General features: G+C 38.6%; 1 protein-coding gene across 1 annotated transcript in view; it reads left to right on the forward strand.

Annotated features, from left to right (window-relative positions):
• Positions 1–21,512, forward strand: part of ARID1B (AT-rich interaction domain 1B) — a 419,926-nt gene that overhangs the window by 309,600 nt on the left and 88,814 nt on the right. The window contains exon 6 of the mRNA XM_068984869.1: positions 15,139–15,228. Coding sequence (XP_068840970.1) covers positions 15,139–15,228 — 90 coding nt within the window. The remainder of the gene's footprint in view (positions 1–15,138; positions 15,229–21,512) is intronic.

The raw sequence follows: 21,512 nt of genomic DNA on the forward strand, positions 1-21,512 counted from the left end.
AGTCGTATCTGACTCTTTGCAACCTTATGGACTGTAGCCTGCCAGTCTCCTCTGTCCATGGGATTTTCCAGGCAAGAATACTGGAGGGCAAGAATGCCCTCCTCCAGGGGATCTCTCCGACCCAGGGGTTCACATCCCTTATGTCTCCTGATTTGGCAGGCGAATTCTTTACCACAAGTGCCACCCGGGAAGCCCACAATTCACAGTTTATGGGATCATTCTATTTGCCTTCCCCCGGGAAGAGATTCCACTGTGATAAGATTATTCTGTTTTCTTCCTCTCAAAAACAGAACCTGAAATAGTGGTCCCAAAATCTGTCAATTTAAACCAGACCTCTACATATGTAGACCCTGCCTGATTCTAATCCATCATGTACAGAAATTGTGTCACATAAGTACTGTAGCAACATTCTGGGCTTATGTATTGTCCAGTTTTTTTCATTATCTCATCTTTTTTAAAATTAATATCTGTTAGTAACTAACCATATCTTCAAAGAAAATGGCCAGTTAGAAACAGATTGGCTCTTGGGAGGGTTCTGTCATTACCCAGATGGTCAGCACTGGCTAGGTAAACAGGAAATTTTAGCTAAGGGCTGGAATGTTGCTAAGGGCAGCAACACACGAATAATAGGCTCCAGATATGTGAAAGTGACAAGCAGAGGTAGGTAAGAAACACGTATTCATGAAAAAGGATACTTGCTGAACGTTTATTTAAAATCTGAAATAAAAGAGTAGATAAAAAACACATAAGGATGTGATCCAGAATGTCCTCCTTCATGTTTGTGCTGCAGCAGTTACTATCCTGCTCTCTCGGACTGGTCCCTGTATCAGAGGCTCTGCTGACCTGGGCTCGCCCACCAGGTCCCTCTGCAGGTGCCTCTAGAGTGGTGCTTTGCCCATAGCCTAGTCATCCTTTGTTCCTAAGAGGCATACTCCTGAGCTCATCACCACTGCCCACCCCACCCCGCAGGCTACCCTAGTCCTTTAAGTAAAAATAATAGAGGGTTGGTTGTGCTGCCTAGAACATAGAGATTTCAGTCAGAAGCCTTAGGTTTCTTTTCTTTTTTCTTTTTTTTTTACCATTTATCATTTATTTATTTATTTATTACTTTATAATATTGTATTGTTTTTGCCATACATCAACATGAATCCACCACGGGTGTACCCGTGTTCCCCATCCTGAACCCTCCTCCTACCTCCCTCCCCGTAGCATCCCTTCGGGTCATCCCAGTGCACCAGCCCCAAGCATCCTGTATCCTGCATCGAACCTGGACTGGTGATTTGTTTCACATATGATATTATACATGTTTCAATGCCATTCTCCCAAATCATCCCACCCTCTCTTTCAGCATACTACAGTGCTTTCACTTTTGCTATTAAAAGTTGTTTTATACCAAGGAAGTTTTACCATGACAGTAAGCTCTCATTATTAAGTGTAATTATAAACGCAGTGAATTTTTAAACACTTTGAGAAAATAGTATTTTATTTTAGTACATGCATTAATTATACATCTATATAGAAAATACGTAGAAACCATGTCACCTGCAATGCCAGTATTTTTACTGTCGGTCCCAAATTTATATATACTATGCCATTTTCCTCAAATCCCAGTAAACCCCCAGACTGTATATCTTTTCCTACCTTCTTTCATCCAGAAGTAGCACAAAAATGCCTGTGGACTGACCATGTGTCCCACCTTGCTGTCTGGAAAGCATGGTCCCCCTCCCTGCAGGGTCTCTCTGTGTAGACTCCTCTTTGGGTCCCTATGGTAGATGCCAAACATCTTGACACAGGTGAGCATCACTGTGTGGGTACTTTCCATAGCTACTTATGTTTACACTTGAGAGTTGTCCTGATGTATTGGGACCCAGAATGATAAATTTGTGACAAGAGGGGATGGAAGCAAGTGAAACGGTTATTAAAGGAAAGAAAGTCCCTTGGCTTTCAAAAGGCCTGTCTCTATCAGGCAGTATAGAGCAGCGATCAAGTGGAAAAAAGGGAGCAGGCAGGCGCCTCATCTAATCTTTCTCCTGGGGGCCCAGGTGGACAAATTGGCAACCCTGTTCACAGCTTTTTTTCCCTCTCCCCTTTGTACCATAAGAACTGCTAATCGGATCCATGCTGCTGCAACTGCGGTTAGTTATTAACAGAATAAAAGCAGATTTCTTCAAAAGAACGGGTGGGGGAAACGACTATACAAAATTGCAAGGTTGTTAGAATCTTAAATGCACAGCAGTCGATTTTTTCCCTTATTCTGAATTATACGATGAATACAACTCTTTCATCTGTCACTATACCCATTTCTTCAGAAGGCAGCCAAATATTAAGCTTCTCAAAGAAAAAAGGAATCCTAGAAAGAGGAAAAATATTGAGGAGGAATAAGAATGGGTAAGAGTAGGGGGAAATTAAGTTTTATTTTTATTAATTTGTCCTCTCAAGAGAAATAGAAACTTGCCTGCTCTATGATTTCCCCTCCCCTGCCTCTTACCTTACATCAAAGCAAGGATTAGAACAGATTGAGCTGGTAGCTATTCTGCATTTTGTGTCTGGTGTTCTGTAGGAGTAAAGTTCAGAACCTACGTCTTTCTTATAGATGACAGAGTACTGTGGATCTAGACTTCCATGTGGAGGACAGGCTAGCTATGTTATATCCAAACAAATCTTCTCTTTCCTCAAAGAATTTTCTGCACCTTAAAGACTTTTAAATTGTATACCTGAACTTTAAAGCTGTCGGAAAGAGTGTATGTTTATGAGGATGCTGAGTACAGGCATTGAGCAGATTTTCAGCATGGTAGTTTGTATATTTCAGGGTGTCTCTGATATTCGTAAGGGATACCTCCTGAGATCCTCAAATATCACAAAGATGGAAGTGGCTTCTGCTTTCAGCCAAATTAAATCTTTGGTCATAACATGTCTTCACACATAAAGTTGATAAACTTTCAAGGTTTTGTCTTTTATTTAGTGATATTTCTCACAAAGAAACAGTTTTTAATCACTTGACCAGAATTGGAGGAGTAAAGATCTGAACCGAATGGCAGTGGGAACAAAGTGAGCACCCAGGTTAGGCCACATTGCTCAGGTCCCTCAACAGCTGCAGTACAAGACTGAAAATCATGCCTCAGTAAAATCAGACCCTGCCCCTCTCTCACACCTTATAGGTCTTTTAGGAATAGTCCAGACTAAGAATGTTACATTTTAGTGCTGAGAATTTCCTGTATGTGTTTAGGGCTCTGGTTTATCTTGAGTTAAAGATTTTAGAGATCGAAATAGTAAAGTCTAATAGTCTGCTTTGGAACCAGTCTGTTGTTGCATGTCCAGTTCTAACTGTTGCTTCCTGACCTGCATACAGGCTGGTTCCAAATAGGGAAAGGAGTACATCAAGGCTGTATATTGTCACCCTGCTTATTTAACTTCTATGCAGAGTACATCATGAGAAACACTGGGCTGGATGAAGCATAAGCTGGAATCAAGATTGTTGGGAGAAATATCAATAACCTCAGATATGCAGATGACACCACCCTTATGGCAGAAAGTGAAGAAAAACTAAAGAGTCTCTTCATGAAAGTGAAAGAGGAGAGTAAAAAAGTTGACTTAAAGCTCAACATTCAGAAATCTAAGATGATGGCATCTGGTCCCATCACTTCATGACAAATAGATGGGGAAACAGTGGAAATAGTGTCAGACTTTATTTTGGGGGGCTCCAAAATCACTGCAGATGGTGATTGCAGCCATGAAATTAAAAGACACTTAACTCTTTGGAAGGAAAGTTATGACCAACTTAGACAGCGTATTAAAAAGCAGAGACATTACTTTGCAAACAAAGGTCCGTCTAGTCAAGGCTATGGTTTTTCCACTAGTCATGTATAGATGTGAGCGTTGGACTATAAAGAAAGCTGAGTGCTGAAAAATTGATGCTTTTGAACTGCGGTGTTGGAGAAGACTCTTGAGTCCCTTGGACTACAAGGAGATCCGACCAGTCAGTCATAAAGGACATCAGTCCTTAATATTCATTGGAAGAACTGATGTTGAAGCTGAAACTCCAATACTTTGGCCACCTGATGGCAAAGAACTAACTCATTTGAAAAGACCCTGATGCTGGGAAAGATTGAAGGCAGGAGGAGAAGGGGACGACAGAGGATGAGATGGTTGGATGGCATCATCGACTCAATAGGCATGAGTTTGAGTAAACTGCAGGAGTTGGTAATGGACAGGGAGGCCTGGCATCCTGCAGTTCATGGGGTTGCAAAGAGTCGGACACGACTGAGCGACTGAAACTGAACTGAATAGTCTGTTTTACCTCGTATTCCCTTACTTGACTTACCATGCGCCTTGTGAGAGAGCCTTTTAGTTTCTTACCTCCAGTTCTTTGTAGGAAAATGTCTACCCAAAAGGACTTTAATGAGTGTCATGTAGTGAGGTTATCCAATGGGCTTCCTTTGGAAAGACATTAGGTAGCTTTAGTACTTAATACCAGAGGGCAATTAGAAAACTTCTGGTTTGAATCCAGTGGGCCAAGTGAAATAATAATGTATAATAGCAAGCTTACAAAAAACAAAACCCAGAGAGTTTATAGTACAACCTTTTGAGGGCATAATTTTTATGTAGAATGGGTGATAGGCCTTTGCAGCTACTCTGTGTTGGACTTCAGCAGTGAAGTTAATAGTGAGACTCATAAACCTGAGACTACAGTGGAGGGGATAGTTGGAAACACAGTACAGCAGGTATTTGCGTGTTTGGAGTGAAGATATGTGGTTCTTGTAAGAGTTCTGTCGTGTTCTTGGGGATTTCTTCATTACCTTCATGCCTTAGAAGTACACATATTATGCCTCTCAGTACTGATTTTTATTTTCAGGAACCAGTGACACATCAACAGTTTGCAATTTCTTGGGTAAGGACTTAGGAAAGTTTTACCCTATTTTGAAAGAACTTTTGAACCATAAGACATAGAAAGGTTTGTCATCCAAGGTTCATGTTCCCTGTTTGAAGTTGAGGGAGCAGGTTGCTATGGCTCTTTGTTCCCGTTTGGAGGGTACAGGTAGAGGAAAGTGTTCCTTTCTGTTTTATACTACTCTAGTGTGAGATAGAGTTGGTTCACAGTAAGGTATTGTGTTGACAGCCTGTTCACAGCTGGCTTTCCACCTTCCTTACCCTGATAGAGCACCTCCTGGTAAGAGTGAGATCCTATTTAAAACACACCAAACATTAGTAAGAACTGGGAGTCCATAGTCAAGTCCTTTAGTAAACTGTTCACTGTAAGCACTAAGCTGCACACTGAGCAGATTCCACATTTTAAATGTCTGCTTTGGAGCACACTGGGGTAGCTGGCTTCATGAATCTGAATAAGTAAAAAATTTTTCCCTTTATTGAAACAGATTAAACAGGAGACACCTACAGAGAGATGCTATACTCAAAATAATTTATGGATTTTCTAAAACATCTAAATAAATGCCAAATCTAGGACATTCATTGAATTTATGGATTATTGAAAGCTCATTTTTCACTCACACCATTGCTCTTAGGTATTATGCAGGTATTTTGGTTTACTATAAAGGTGACCAGGGAAGTCTCTGCTGCTGGCATTGCAGAACTGCACTATCTAATCACATTGATTTGGATATGATCATAGATAAGATGTTCAGTGATTTCCGTAGATATGGAGCCCACCATGCTATCCACCATTGCCATCTATAAACAAAATCATGTTTGTCCTTTATCACAGCAAAGAAAAGATCCTAACCAATACTTTGTGTTAGGATCAGCTATTTGTAAAGAGGCCTTACAAATAGCTGAGAAAAGAAGAGAAACAAAAGGCAAAGGAGAAAAGGAAAAATATACCCATCTGAATGCAGAGTTCCAAAAAATAGCAAGGAGTAATAAGAAAGCCTTTGTAAGTGAGCATTGCAAAGAAATAGAGGAAAACAATAGAGTAGGAAAGACTAGAGATCTGTTCAAGAAAATTGGACACACCAAGGAAATATTTCATGCAAATACAGGCATAATAAAGGACAGAAATGGTATGAACCTAAGAGAAGCAGAAGATATTAAGAGGAGGTGGCAATAACACAGAGAAGAACTATATAAAAAAGATCTTAATGACCCAGATAACCACAATCATGTGATTACTCACCTAGAACCAAACATCCTGGAATGCGAAGTCAAGTAGGCCTTAAGAAGTGTCGCTATGAACGAGGTAGTAGAGGTGATGGAATTCTAGCTGAGCTGTTTCAAACCCTAAAAGATGATGCTGTGAAAGTGCTGCACTCAGTATGCCAGCAATTTTGGAAAACTCAGCAATGGCCATGGGACTAGAAGAGGTCAGTTTTCATTTCAATCCCAAAGAAGGGCAATGGCAAAGAATGTTCAAAGTACCACACAATTGCACTCACTTCATGTGCTAGCAGGTAATGCTCAAAATCCTCCAGGCTAGGCTTCAACAGTACGTGAACTGAGAACTTCTAGATATTCAAGCTGGATTCAGAAAAGGCACCAGAGATCAAATTGCCAACATCCATTGGATCATAGAAAAAGCAAGAGAGTTCCAGAAAAACATCTACTTCTGTTTGCTTGACTACACTAAAGCCTTTGGATGTGTGGATCACAACAAACTGGAAAATTCTGAAAGAGATGGGAATATCAGACCACCTTACCTGCCTCCTAAGAAACCTGTATGCAGGTCAAGAAGCAACAATTAGAAATGGACATGGAACAACGGACTGGTTCCAAATTGTAAAAGGAGTACATCAAGGTTGTACATTGTCACCCTGCCTACCTAGCTTATATGCAGAGTACATCGTGCGAAACACTGGGCTTGAAAAAGCACAAGCTGGAATGAAGATTGCTGGGAGAAATGTCAATAATCTCAGATATGCATATGACACCACCCTTATGGCAGAAAGAAAAGAGGAACTAAAGAACCTCTTGAAGGTTATTAGGTAAAAGACCAGGACACCAAAAAGAGTGTCTAACAGACTTTAATGGGAAAGCACTCCTGGGCGGGGTTCCCGGACCCTATCGAGGCAGGTCGAGGAAGTCCGGACTGTGCCGGGGAGTGGTTTATATGCATTCGTTGTGGGGGATGGTCAGGCCAGATCGCCCAAAAAGGTAAGGTTAGTGAACGCGGGTTCGGATAGGTCGCCAGGCGGAGTAGTCGCGTGGCTGGGGTGGGGCGGCTTTAGCTGGCGAAGTGTGCTGCCATTGGTCCCCGGTATCTGGGAGGCTCCTTCCATTAGGGACTTCACCTGCCGGCGGGAGAGAGGAGGGGCGGCCCATCATGGCCCCGGGGTCCGGCCTTACAAAGTTGAAAGAGATGAATGAAAAAATCTGGCTTAAAAGTCAACGTTCAGAAATCTAAGATCATGGCATCTGGTCCTATCACTTCGTGGCAAATAGATGGGGAAACAATGAAAATAGTGACAGATTTTATTTTCTTGGGCTCTAAAACCACTGTGGACAGTGACTGCTGCCATGAAATTAAAAGACCCTTGCTCCTTGGAAGAAAACCTATAACAAACCTAGACAGTGTATTAAAAAGCAGAGACATTACTTTGCCAACAAAAGTCCATTTAATCAAAGCTATGAGAGTTGGACCTTAAAGAAGGCTGAGCGCCAGTGAACTGATGCTCTTGAACTGTGGTGTTGGAGAAGACTCTTGAGAGTCCCTTGGACTACAAGGAGATCAAACCAGTCAATCCTAAAGGAAATAAACCCTGAATATTCATTGGAAGGACTGATGATGAAGCTGAAATGCCAGTGCTTTGGCCAACTGATGTGAAGAGCTGACTCATTGGAAAAGACCCAATGCTGGGAAAGATTGAAGGCGGAAGGAAAAGGGGATGACAGAGTATGAGATGATTGGATGGCATCACTGACTCAATGGACATGAGTTTGGGCAACTCTGGGAGATGGTGAAGGACAAGGAAGCTTGACATACTGCAGTCCACGGGGTCACAAAAAGTTAGACACGACTGAGTGACTGAACAATAACAACAAGTACTTTGTGTTTTAGAAATGAAGAGAAGTAGCTGCAAAATATAAGAAATTATATCCTCCAGAAAATCTATAAAGTCAAACTGTGGCAGAGGAGTCTCATGTTCTGCTTGAGAGAGCTGATTTCCATAACATGAAGTATGAGGATGTATTAGAAAAATGCAACCCAGTGTCTTAGTTTGGGATGCACAGAATTGAATAATGAATGACAGTGCAAAATGAAAGTTGATCATGACTGTGATGTATTTGTAATTGGTAGCAGTAATTTTTACAATGTGTGCTTTCAAGAAAAAACTGCAGCAACTCCTCACTAAAGTTAGTGACTACCAAGATTTCTTGAAAAGTGGGAGAATCATTCAGTTGCTAATTGCTCAAAACTATAAAATATATATTGATTTTTGTAGCAGCAGTCCGGGAAAGAATGTGGTCATAGTAGAATTATTCACAAAATGGAAATATTCCTCATTTCTTCTCAATATTCAACAACAGCCACAGCTGGCAATTTAATTCACATAATTTGCAGGTCATGTGTTTCCTAACAAGCCTGTCTTACCCTTATTAATTTAAAAAAATAAATTATGAATAGGATCAAGTGTTTGTCACTAACACCTCATGATCCCCGCACACCCTAACGATCTTTATTGAGCAAGATGGGCTAACAAAATCGTTAAGGTCTCTGTGAGTCAATGTGTCATTTCATGTTAATTTAAAGAAGCCAATCCTCTTGAAATACTAATGGTGAAATATCACTTAGTACAATGCCTTGTATACAGTAAGTACGGAGAGGTTTTTTTTAATGTCATTTTTTACATTCAAGTAAAACCATCTCCAGTTTATATAAGAAATTGTTAAGACAGATAAATATGCTTTCCAGATGTTGCTCTGTCTTTATCCACTTTTTCCCAGTGTCGGTTAATGTAGTAAAATTGGAGAGGGAGAATGGATTCGAGGCAGGAAAGTTGAGAACTGGTAGTGTCTGTCATTAAAACTCCAGATTTACCCTGTTGATTAATTATATCATTATTCCACCTTGGTTGACTAAATCCATCTTGTGAAAGTGAAGTCACTCAGTCATGTCCAACTCTTTGTGACCCCATGGATTATACAATTCATGGAATTCTCTAGGCCAGAATACTGGAGTGGGTAGCCTTTCCTTTCTCCAGGGGATCTGCCCAACCCAGAGATCGAACCCAGGTCTCCCACATTGCAGGTGGATTCTTTACCAGCTGAGCCACAAGGGAAGCCCAAATCCATCTTAGGTTGATTTTTTTTTTTTTTTTTAAGCGACAACAGTGTGAAGGGAAGAAATGCTTTTCTCCTGGCCACAACCACTTTTGAAAAATGAGATTTCTGGGTATTTCTTTGTCTATTAGTATTATTTAGAGATAGCATGGTATTACTTTTTAAAAGGTGAATGATTTGCTTGCCAGAGGCTGTTGTAGTTCAGAGTTAGTGTGCTTGTTCTTACTGAGTTCCTGTAGTTGTATGCTATAGTAATTTAGAAAGGAATTAACCCAGGTAAATTTTGGCCTCAATAAATGATTAATGTAGAAATCCTGTTTATCTCATGTTTATTCTCTGCTGCCCCAACACAACAGTGATAGAGTGTAACTTAAATATGATTGCATCTGATCAGTAGTTCTGATTTATTTGTTTCAGTCTGGCCAAAAAAAGTTGGGAGCATAAAACTGCAAGGAATTGCTTCTCTAAAAATATATCTGCTAAATGCACTTGTCATTTAAATCTTAGAACTGCACTCGAATTAAGTGCTGGGGAATCCAGGGCACCCTATACTAGATCTGATTGGAAGAGGGCACAAACTAAATTCTTACTGGCATATATTTATGTAGGCCTCTTTACTAAGTTTGGAGGGTGTGCTGGCTTTCTAAGTCATCACTGTTGTTAATAAATGCCACTTAATATTTACTGGCTTTCTGAGCAAGTGTTCTTGAATGTTTCTTTAATGATATTGTAGTTTAGAATAGGGATCAGTGACTACCACCTTTGGGCCAAATCCAGCTTGCCGCCTGTTTTTGTAAATAAAGTTTTATTTATGCTGCTCTGTTTACATGTTGTCTGTGGCTTCTTTTGCACGACAGCAGCTGAGTTGAATGGTTGAGACAGAGAACATATGGCCTGCAAAACCTGAAATGTATCCTGTCTGGCAGTTTATAGGGAAAAGTTTGCCTGTTCCTACTCTGGAATAGTAAGATAAAGCTACATGATCACTGATAACTTATAAAGATCTAACTATTAGTCTGCACTTGGTTTCTGGAGTAGTCAGCCACACATTTATTTAATCAACAAATATTTATTGAATGCTTACTTATATGTCTGGTTCAAAGCCTATAGTAGGGGAAAAAAACAGAGTTCTCAGTACTCACAGAATTTATGTTCTGGTGAGAATAGGACAAATGATACAGAGAAGTAAGATAACAATTATGGGGAGTGTTAAGACTGTGCTGCCTATAAGAAACAGAACTTAAACTTGTGAGTACTGACTGCCCCACCATCTTGGTCTATGAAGTATACCAGGCTATAATATATTCATGTCTCAGGCCATCCACTGTAAGTTATATGTTACTAGATGTATGCTAATTAACCAAAAGTATACCTATTAGCCTGTCTCTCTCAGTTTTGTTATAAACTAAAATCCTAATGTTTTGTTCTTTCAGATGTTTAATTGATGATTATTTTGATTTAGTTCTTAAAAGCTATTTTTAGTTAGAAAAATTCCCTCAAAGCCTCTCCTAGTGTTAAAATCCTAAGGAAAATACTAGCTAACCAAATACAATAGTGTGTGTGTGTTCAGTTGTTCAGTCATGTCCTACTCTTTGCAACCCCGTGGACTACAGCCCACCACACTCCTCGGTCCATGGAATTTTCCAGGCAAGAACCCTGGATTGGGTTGCCATTTCCTTCTCCAGGGGATCTTCCCAAGTCAGGGATTGAACCCAGGTCTCTTGCATCTCCTTCATTGGCAGGTGGTTTCTTTACCACTGAGCCACTAGGGAAGCCCCAAACTCACGATTTTACACACACACAAATACTGAGGTGTAGAGTATATATGTACACATTGGTGTACATAATCTCTTCACCGAGAGAGGCTAGAAGCAGTAACTCCTCAGAAATAATGAGCAGGCCCAATGCCCAGATTTTAGTCTCTTAACACCATTCTCCACTAAAAAGAACCAGAGCTCTGAAGAGAGGTGATTGATTATAGGACTGGGGTGAGGAAAATAAAAGATGAACCTGGAATACCTTGTGACTTCTAAAAAATAAAGATTTGAAGGAGCTTCTAATGGTCAAAGCTGGAACAATTTGAGCAACAAAATAATGGCACAATTGGATTTTAATCCATGAGTGTGTGAGTTTTCTGTTCAGTATGACAAATCATCACAATTTAGCAGCATAAAACAACACACATTTATTAATCTCACGTTTTTCCCGGTCACAAGTCCAGTCACAGCCTCACTCAGTCCACTTCTCAGGGCTGAAAGGCTCCAGTCCAAGTGTTGGGTTGTCTCATACTCATCTGGAGGCTCAACTCAGGGATACTTTGCTTCTAGTCTCATTCAGACTGTTTGGAAGCATTTGTTTCTAGTGTTTGTAGAAGTGAGGCCCTGAAGTTCCAGAGGCTGCCTTGTCCTTGCCGTGCAGCTCAGTTCCCATCATAGAAGCTTACTTTGTCAAGGCCATCGGGAGCATCCTTCAGCTCAAAGAAGGCCTAAGCCCTCTCTTGGCATCAGGCCTCACAGGGTTACTTCCCGTTTGATTATTTCAAAGTCAACCGATTATGGACTTTAATTATGTCTATAAAATCCCTTTAACTTTGCCATATAAAATAATTTTAGAAATGATATCCCATCACTTCTGTTATATTCTTTGATTAGAAACCAAGTCACAGGTTCTGCCCTCAGTGAAAAAGTGGAGATTACATAAGAATTTGACTCACTGGAAGTCATTCTGTGATGTGTCTGCCACATTGAGTCCATATGGATAGAAGCAGTCTAATAAATATCTAAACAAGTGGAGAAGAGATAATTCTTCCTCATAGTAGATTCCCATTCACAAATGTGGAAGGAAAGAGGGAAATAAAGAATTACCATTAGCAAGCACCATTGTAATAAATGCTGCAGACAGGATTCTCTAATGGATGCTAAAATTAGTAGGTGCAAGATTGAGGAGACACAGGATTTGCAGAGTCTCAAATATCTCCCCTAAGATACTCATCAACTACAAAGAGCAAAATGCAGTAACTGTTTTTTGGAGCTTGGTAGACAACAGCTTTGCCAAGTTATCAAAGCAAAAGTCACCACAAATGAAACATCAATGTCATTAACCTCTTAGTAGAATGAACTAAAAAGGACACAACACTTTTATCATACACATCCCAAAATGCATTACCTTGCTTCAGTCCTGACAAAATAACAGACTAAGCCAAATTGAGGAACATTCTACGAAACAACTGATCTGAACTCTTCAAAAGCATCAAGGTCATAAATGTAAGGAAAGACAGATTAGACTGAAGGAGACCGAAGAGAGATAACAACTAGATGCAATATGAGACCCTAGAATGGAAAAAAGAAGCACTGACTGGAAAAAAATGGTAAAATTCAAATATCTTTAGTAATTTCTTACCATTTTAAGTTCCTCTTGATAATTATATAAAGGTTCTATAAGATGTGATCACTAGGAGAGGTGGGCTAAGGGATATACGACAGCCCCTTATACAGGTGGTGCTAGTGGTAAAGAAGCCACCTGTCAATGCAAAAAATGTGAAAGGTGCAGGTTCGATCCCTGGGTTGGGAAGATCCCCTCAGGGAGGAACTGACAACCCACTCCAGTATTCTTGCCTGGAGAATCCCATGGACAGAGGAGTCTGGCAAAGAGTTGGACACAACTGAGCACAGCACTCTTGTACTAGCTTTATAGCTTTACTCTGAGTCTTAAATTAATTACACATAAGAGCTCCTCTGTAAAAAATTTTAATGTAAACTTGTGCTTCGAATTTTAAGTTGGCAAAAGCAGACATTAAGGTCATTTACTGATGTTTCATTTTTTAGTTGCATGAAAAATTGTGGACAGTACTGTGTACATAGCCATTGAAGAGTGAATACCTCCGTGTGAAGTGGTGGAATTTGTTCTACCTCACAGATAGTGCTTACATCACCACGTTGTGCTTACATCATCATAGACACAGACTAGGGGCAAAATGAGACTTTCTTTAAACACTTAGTTTTACTATTACAGCCTTCTCATGAATTTGGTTTATTTACTACATATGAAAACATTCTCTTTTAAAATAGTTACCACACTTTGTTTAAAAGGTTTTACTTAACATCGTACATATGACATATAGAAATCTATGGTTCGAAAGGTGTTTAGTTATTTAGGTTGGTTCAAGAAGCTCTGAATTGTTGTCTTTATATGGACAGTGGACAGAAATGGATCATCTGTATTATGTTTCTCAAACATGTTTTCCGATCATGTCACAGTCATCTGCTGTGACTATGCTTATACCTATGCTAATGGGAGATGAAGTTATTTCTTAGTAACTATGAAACTACTGATGGAAAGACAGGGATTGAAACCAAACGGAGAATTTAAAACAGTTTGGGCAAGTCTATCATTACCGTGAAAAGACTCTTTGTTTCTTTAAAGGACAGATTTAGTAAATGAGTAGATAACTCATAGCTTTAAAGAGAGATCTCTTAGAAATGCACCAGACAACCACTAGTGCTGCTTAGATATGGCAGTATTTTATAAATTCATGAGCTTTCTTACAGCCTTTTTTATGTTTACTTGAAATATGGTATATAAGAGCAGTGCCTGGGGCATGTATAGTGTAAGCAGTGGTATCCTGTATTAACATAGAATTACTGGTTTTTTGTTTTCTGTTTTTTGGTTTTTTTTACTGTCATGAGTCTATGAATTCAGTCTGTCATGTAGAAACAATCATTAGTATGTAAGCACTTACTATCTTACTGCAACTGATTCCCCAGTGACATTTTAAAAAGTCAGTATTTGGCTGCAGAGTGCTTTAAATTTCTAAATGGACTGGAGCTTAGGGGCCATAGGGTATTTCATAGGAAGCACGTGACCCTGAGTGGACATACAGCAACTTTTGTGTATCTGTAGCCAAGTTGATGGCATTGTTTACCCTAGAAGTTGTTTTTACCCAAATGTAAGTATTTTTGCTTTATTTATTTGGTACTAATACTAATTTACTGCAGATGTCTAAGAGTAAATGAATAGTTAAACAGTGCTTTGAGGATTATGCTAAATTCGTCTGCCTTTGTTACTCTATAATACTTTTACTCAGAAATGTATCTATACTTCTGAGGCGGAAAGTGAGCTGATTGTTCTTAAATTAAAAAATCATGTCTCTAGACCTCATATAATTCACTGTCTGTCTTTAGTTAATAAAATAAAATTTTTTGTTTTAATTTAATAAAGTTAATTAAAGTGTTTTGCTTTAATTCCTATTCTCAGATTAAGGACCATGAAATAACAAAATTTATTAATTATTTGTTATGCTGATGGAGGGACTAAAGGAGTAAACAACTTGATTCCTATCTCATGGCGCTTACTTATAGTTTGAAAAGACAAAAAGCAAAAATTAAATGGAAATCAAATAGTTGGTAAATAGACACTATTGCTCTGTTAGCAATAAAGATTAAAAGATGGAGAATAGTGTTTCTTCTTTAGTGATAATGTACACTATATTTTATAGTTGTGTCTTTTAATTGAGCTTTCCTTCTAAGTTTTTGTTGAATCTATGATTGACTTAGAACTTCTAAAAAATTGACTGAATTGACTTCATCATTCTGGGATTTTGTTAAACGTATTGTAGAAGTGTGGGTCAAGAGATTTGAGCTTGTAGATTGATTTGTGAATTTGGGAACTCATACAGTAGAAAATTGAACTTTTCAGGAGGTGATTTGATAAATATGTTTATGCATGCTTCCTCTTTGCTTTACGAAAAAAGTATAAAATATCACTCTCTTTGAGCTGTATGTTTTTCTTTGTGGAGTGATACCTTTTGTGATCATGAAGATTAAATACATTTAACTGTGTCTTGGTTTTACACAATTGTAATATTAATGCAGAGGGTTCCCTATCCCCACTTCCTCTCCTGTGTTTTTACAGGAAGTCAGATGCCCCCCCAGCCACCTGGGAGCCAGTCAGAATCCAGTTCTCATCCTGCCTTGAGCCAGTCACCAATGCCACAGGAAAGAGGTTGGTCTTCAGTTCATATCTTATATACCTTTGTGTTTTGAGTATATAAGGTTTAAGTGAGTTTGCTTACCTATGTACCTGCTTATACACATTTTTTTTAAGGCTATTATATTTTCTCATCAGGTGAAAGAAATACCTAAGAACCTACATATAAAAATAAATACTGAAAAGAAGGGTGGTTTCTGGTAGATTGGGTGGTTTTACCAAATCCCAGTTCAAGCTCCAGAGAATCTGCGTGTCCACATAGAACCAGGAAGTATAGTTTAAACATGACTGCAGTCTGATATTTGATCTAGCTGTGTAAAAATGACTATTAATCATTGAATTTTGGTATTGATCCTAATGAGGTAAAGTGCATCTGTTTAGCTGTTTTGATCAATTACTTATCCCATGATATTTAACAGTAAATTTTTTAATGCATGATAAAACCTTATATTGTAGAACTGTAGGATCTTAGAAATGGAGCTAACCTGGAAGACTGTAGAGTCCATTCATCTCAATTTATGAATAAAGAAATTGAGGACCGTAGAGGTTCTATATGACCTTCTCATTCTCAGAGACTAGTTTGTGTCAGAGCCAGAAAAAGCAATGTGAGCTTTTCCTGAGCATTCAGGTTGTCCCGCATCTGCAGACTCTGACCGTTCACTCAGTTCTGCAAGTTGACCGCCATATATTATTGCCTTGACTGAGGCCTTAGTCCTTCATCGGTTTGCTTCTGTCTTCTTTCCCCCATTTGGCGGAAAAGTTACTCTTACTGATGGTGGAGATGGTGGTCTAGCCCGGTGAGTGTAGACGGGATTTACAAGTGTGCTGTTCCCTCTAGTGCTGTGCCCGGCCGCCGCCTCCTGCTGCCCACGAGTCAAGCCTTGCCCCGCCCCCCGCAGTGGAGATGCCACTTTGCTTCACTCCCCTTCCTCTGTCACTTGCCAGGAAGACAAAAGTTGCTGGCTTGGTAGCTAATATTTAAAAGCTCCTGACCCCTAATGTTTATAATTATTTCTATATGAGTTGTAAAGATGATAATTTGTTTCTAATTAGATGAAGTTTCATTTATTTTACATATTAAAAACTCAGCAACGTGTTATTTAGAAAGTTTTACCAATAAAGAGATGGATTACCCTTATCTCTACATCATTTGTGTTAAAATGAATGTTTAGTAGGAATAAAATGAAATTTTAACTTCTAATACCTTTACATATTTAACTTATTTAATGTGCAGTTAATACTTTAATTCCCTTATCAAAATAGTACGATATGTTTTAATAATGGAGTAGTAATGGTTTTTAAGCTTTAGAGTGCATGAGAATCATCTGGAGAACTTGTTAAGCTGGATTGCTAGGCCACACTGCAGGTTTCTGATTCTGCATCAGAAAATCCACATCTCCAACCAGTTCCCCAGTGCTGCCGATGCTGCTGGTCCAAGGACCATACTCGAGAACCACTGCTTTATAATGATGCTATAGTGTGTTTTAATCATTGTGTGATGTGTGTATTTGTTTCTCTATAAACTTTCCTCTGTGGCCTTCTGCAAATTGGTCTTGTATGTCACATCCTCTGTATAAATCGCTTGTTCTGTGTTAACTCCCCTATGACTCTGTTGTCTGGGAAATATGACAGACACTTCTGGAAGGAGCACTGGAGCCAAGCCAGTGGGAGTTTCCCCAGACTCCCTTTTTGTAGCTATCAGTTGTACCTACCTTGTGGTACTGGGTCAAGGAAGTGCCCCAGAGCTAAAATGAAGATATTTGTTGTTTCATTTTCACCATAAACCTGTAACATCATTCCTACTGGGAGAATTCTGCTTATTTTGTAAGCATCAGAAGATAAGAGGTACTTTATTTGGAAATCCTACAATAAACCTTTATTGCTACAAACTGAAAAAGAACCCCTCTTCTACATTCTCCGGTGTCTTTTCAGCCCCTTCCACCTGATACACATTTAAGAAATTTAAAAGTGTAGAATGCCAAATGTGAAGGACAAGATGACAGGAAATTTAGTTAAATCAGACTTTTAACCTAAATGAATACATTTGCAAGACAAAATCCAAGGTGTTCCTCTGGTGTTACTGCATGGAAACCACTTGTTGATATGTTTGGGTTTTTTCCCCCTCTTATGTATAGTGTGATTTTGGTAACTAGTAGTGGATACATAACTGACAACCAGGCTAGTTTTAATGACCATTTCCTTCAAATAGTAAAAGACGACTTTTATAATTTGCTAAATCTGAATTGATTTTTATGAATGTGCTCTTCTAACTTTCCTGAGCCTGTGCTGGAGGCACCATGTGCATCCCTTGGATGGCGCTTTGCCATGTATGAGTTAAATTTCCTCTAAAATTGGGTAGCAAGTACTTTTTTTTTTTAATGACTTTATTTGTTTAAATATAGGAAGATATGTTAGCTCCTACCTGATAACGTTTGATCATGTGTTTTAATGGCAGATGACAAATCATTTTAATAATTTGATACAATAATGAAAAGCATTTTTTGTTTGTTTTACCATCATTTGGTATGTACCAACAATATAGATAGTGCAAAGTAAATCTAAGAAAGCCTTTACTATAAAATTCCCCAGTATTGATTCCCATGTAATTTGACTTACTTTATACCTTTATAAGTTATATACCCTCTCCCCTTATTTAAGGAAGTAATGAAAGAAGAGGAAAGAAATGTATTCAGTTAGCATCTTATTTTTTAAAATGTATTCTTTCTCAGAAACCATGGACCCTGATAGACAAGATAAGGCACAGCTTCTGTACTGCTGAGTGCTAAAATAACCAAGCTAAACACTTCCTTTTACACTTACTTGTTTTAACAAGTAGGATTATAAGAGAGTAAAATTCCACAATTATACACATTTTCTTTAATATACCCATAGGAGATAGATTTACTTTAATGGCGGAGAATCCAGAAACACACTTGCCCAGAGACACCTGCACAAAACAAGCATGCTTTCCTGTGGAGTGCAACATTCTGGGTCCTTCCCACACTCCTTGTGGGGGTCAGCTGGGCTGACCTACCACCCTGGTACTCAGTCCCTTCAGGCTCAAGAAGTTGCTGTCTTGCTCTGCTGTCATTTTGGGGGTTTGATCTTTGTATTCCCATTCAGGAAGAACATTTATTAATAAATTACATATCCTGTTGAGAATTTTGCAAATCTGAGGCTGTCCTAGGGTCCAAACCATGCTGGCAGCAGCAAGGCCATCTCTTTGTCCCGAGGTTAAGCACAGAGTCCGTGCTCCATCTAGACCTGGGGCCCTGCAATGCCCACCCCCTTTTGGTGGTCCTGGTGTCAAGTATATCAAAAGGCAGCAGTCACAAATTCATTTTCCCACATTGTGTGCAGGCAAAAATAAGTGTATCTATAGTTTGCTATTTCCCATCTACAAAGGTGTATGTGGGTATGGCCATTAGAATTTACAGGAAGGAGGGAGACACTCTGGAGATCTATTGACTTCTTTATCCTTATGTAGTATTGTCTCCTCTATGTTTCATTTACTTCCCAGTATAAAACTTGATTTATACTCTCCTGTTTGCATACTATGTGATGCTTCTTACTAAGTGAATAAAAAAAATATTAGTTCAGATTCTTTGGTATTAACTTTTTCATTACTGATGTTTGTTCTTTTAAAACGTCAAAACTTCAGCTTAGTATTGCCATTGATTTTTATTTAAACCAAATCTTTTCTGTCTAGACCTCATATAACAACATGCTCTCACCCAAAAAATCAGATACTATGAATTATACGAACTAAGGCATTGGAAGAATAGTTAAGATAACCCTAAAATACGGAAATATATTTTACAAGAAAATTGTAGCCAACATGTTTAGATTCACTTTATCCTTATTTCTTAATCTTTAACATATGTATCTTAAAATTTGAAAAGGGCAGTAAGGAATGGCTTCCTAGTAGATTGTCCTGTTTTCTAGCAGGGAATATAGGATGGCCATCTGAGTAGATAAATAAGTATAATTATTATTAACATCAAAATGATCACATTTTTAACCTCTGTAAAATGTTAAGCTTAATGAAACTAGCAAATGCCCTTCTAGTTTATTGGATTAGCAATTAGGTGAAAACGTTTCGAGAAGGCTTATTTATTTGGACAGATGTAGAGAGGTTCAGAATTAATTTTTTGAAAACCTTTTAATTGAATTCCCTTTTAATTTTCACAGTGGTGTCTAGTTAAATATTCATGTTGGTGCTAGTGGTTTTCTGAAGGTCTGAACTAGATCTGGATTCTCAAAATCAACATAGGTTATTTAACCCTTTTCATCTAGTATGCCAGCAGGGACTTCCTTAGTGTAATCCCATAGTATTTGAATAATTAGAAGGTAGTAATGAGGATTTAATTAGTCCTTGAGATATGCTGAAAGCAGAACCACTAAGAACCTTCCCTTTTGGATATGGCTTGCAAGCAGAATTGATGCTGCTCCCAGACTGTGATGTGCTAGGAAATATATTCTGTTGCTGGAGGCAGTACTTAGGCACCATTCCGTGACTGTATGGAGGGCGTCCTGGGTGAGATTTTCCAGAATTATTGGGTTCCCCCACCCCTAGCCTTCATTCTTGTCCAGCTACAGGAAAACCTTTCTTCCTCTCTCAACTGTTTAAATAGGTTTGTAGTTAAAGTCTACAGTATTACTATACCTGATTGAGAATTGTCTTTTACTGTATCAGTGGTGCCAAAATTAGACAGGCTAGACAAGTTGTGTAGCAGCTACTCTGTAGTTTCAGGACAAGGGAAAAAATAACAAAATATTGCAGTTTTACATATCTTGAGTATTTAATCCAGCCAAACTTAGTTCTTGACAGCTGTATGTCAGATGAATCACAAAATTCTCATCTTTGGAATCTGATATTCACAGTGATATTTATCAGTAGCTCCATTTTTATAAACACAAATAGTGCCATTTTCCAGACAAAGTGTGTAGCAGATGGGTGAGCTCAGGCATTTAGATGTCCTTTTTGTGTGCTACCATAAGAAGGTGAATCAGAATCTGTGTACTTTGAAATACAAGGTTACAAACTTACATATTTTAAGTAGATTGAATAGAATATGTCTTTGTTCTGTAATTAATCCCAAATGTTAAATGCTTTGATATAGTTTTATTCCCACTCTTTAATGGTGTATGTTAGCTTCTTTTCAGCATGAGTAGAATTCCTCATCAGATTTCTAAGCACATTGTATTTGGATGGGGTAAATCTTTCTCTTCCTTTTTAATGGGAAGGACAGAAAAGAGATCTCTTAAAATAAATCCAGTGTCTTTCTGTAGATTAGACTGAACTCTTGAGGGCCAGAACCAAATCTTATTTATGCCCTGCATCCTTATGCTACAGCAACACCTTCTATATAAGAGGTTCTCAACAGAGATTGAGTTGAAGGACAGGAAATAATTCAGCCTTCACAACCATTCAGAAGTTTCAGATCTATTCAGACCACAGAACAACCGAAGAACAAAATGTTACTTGCTCTGAAATTAAGAAAGCTTACCATATTGATATGTCTTCTTTCACTTTTACCATTATAAGTCATTTGCTGTAGCACAGTGTTTCTCTCTCTTGCACCAGATTAAAGCTGCCACTTCCGTCTTCCATTCTTCCAGAAATATTTCTACAATCATACAGACAAAGTGTCAGTCTGAGATGGGTTGCTCACACCTGGAGCCTCACAGTAAAGTCCGTTGTTTAGAGGCCAACCGTGCTCTTTGCAACCCCAGAATATTTACAGGGAAATAAGTAAAACTTTGGAAAAGTTTTTAATGCTGCTGGCTTATTTCCTAGTGATATCCACACCAAAAATCAGTTTTGAAATTTTTAAAATTATTTTTGTACATCTTAATTGACCTAACTCAGTTGCAAGAACAGATTAACCAGTAAGTACAGAAATGGAAGATACCACCGAGATAATGGTTAAGGAGTTGGAAATGGGAGTGTGTGTGTGTGTGTGTGTGTGTGTGTGCAAACTACAGAAATTATTTTGTCACTCTTTCTCTGAGGTTCTCAGAGGAGGATCTCCCAGTCAACCTGTCTATTTGTTCTTGCATGTAAAGAAAGGTTCTTATCACTTACGTTGTGAGCATACTAACTGTAAAATGATGTTGCCTTTCAGGACAAGGGTATTGTCAAAAAGAGAAAGTAGATTCCTTTCCTCAAGCCTTGTTGTGTAAATATAGTAGATCAGGGTGTTAAGGCATTCATGACAGTCTACCCTCACCCCCAGATGCAATTAATTTAGCCTCCACTCTTAATTGAGGATCTCTTTTTTATAATCGATGGCAGA

This window comes from Capricornis sumatraensis, chromosome 13, assembly GCF_032405125.1.
Source record: "Capricornis sumatraensis isolate serow.1 chromosome 13, serow.2, whole genome shotgun sequence".
NCBI lineage: Eukaryota > Metazoa > Chordata > Mammalia > Artiodactyla > Bovidae > Capricornis > Capricornis sumatraensis.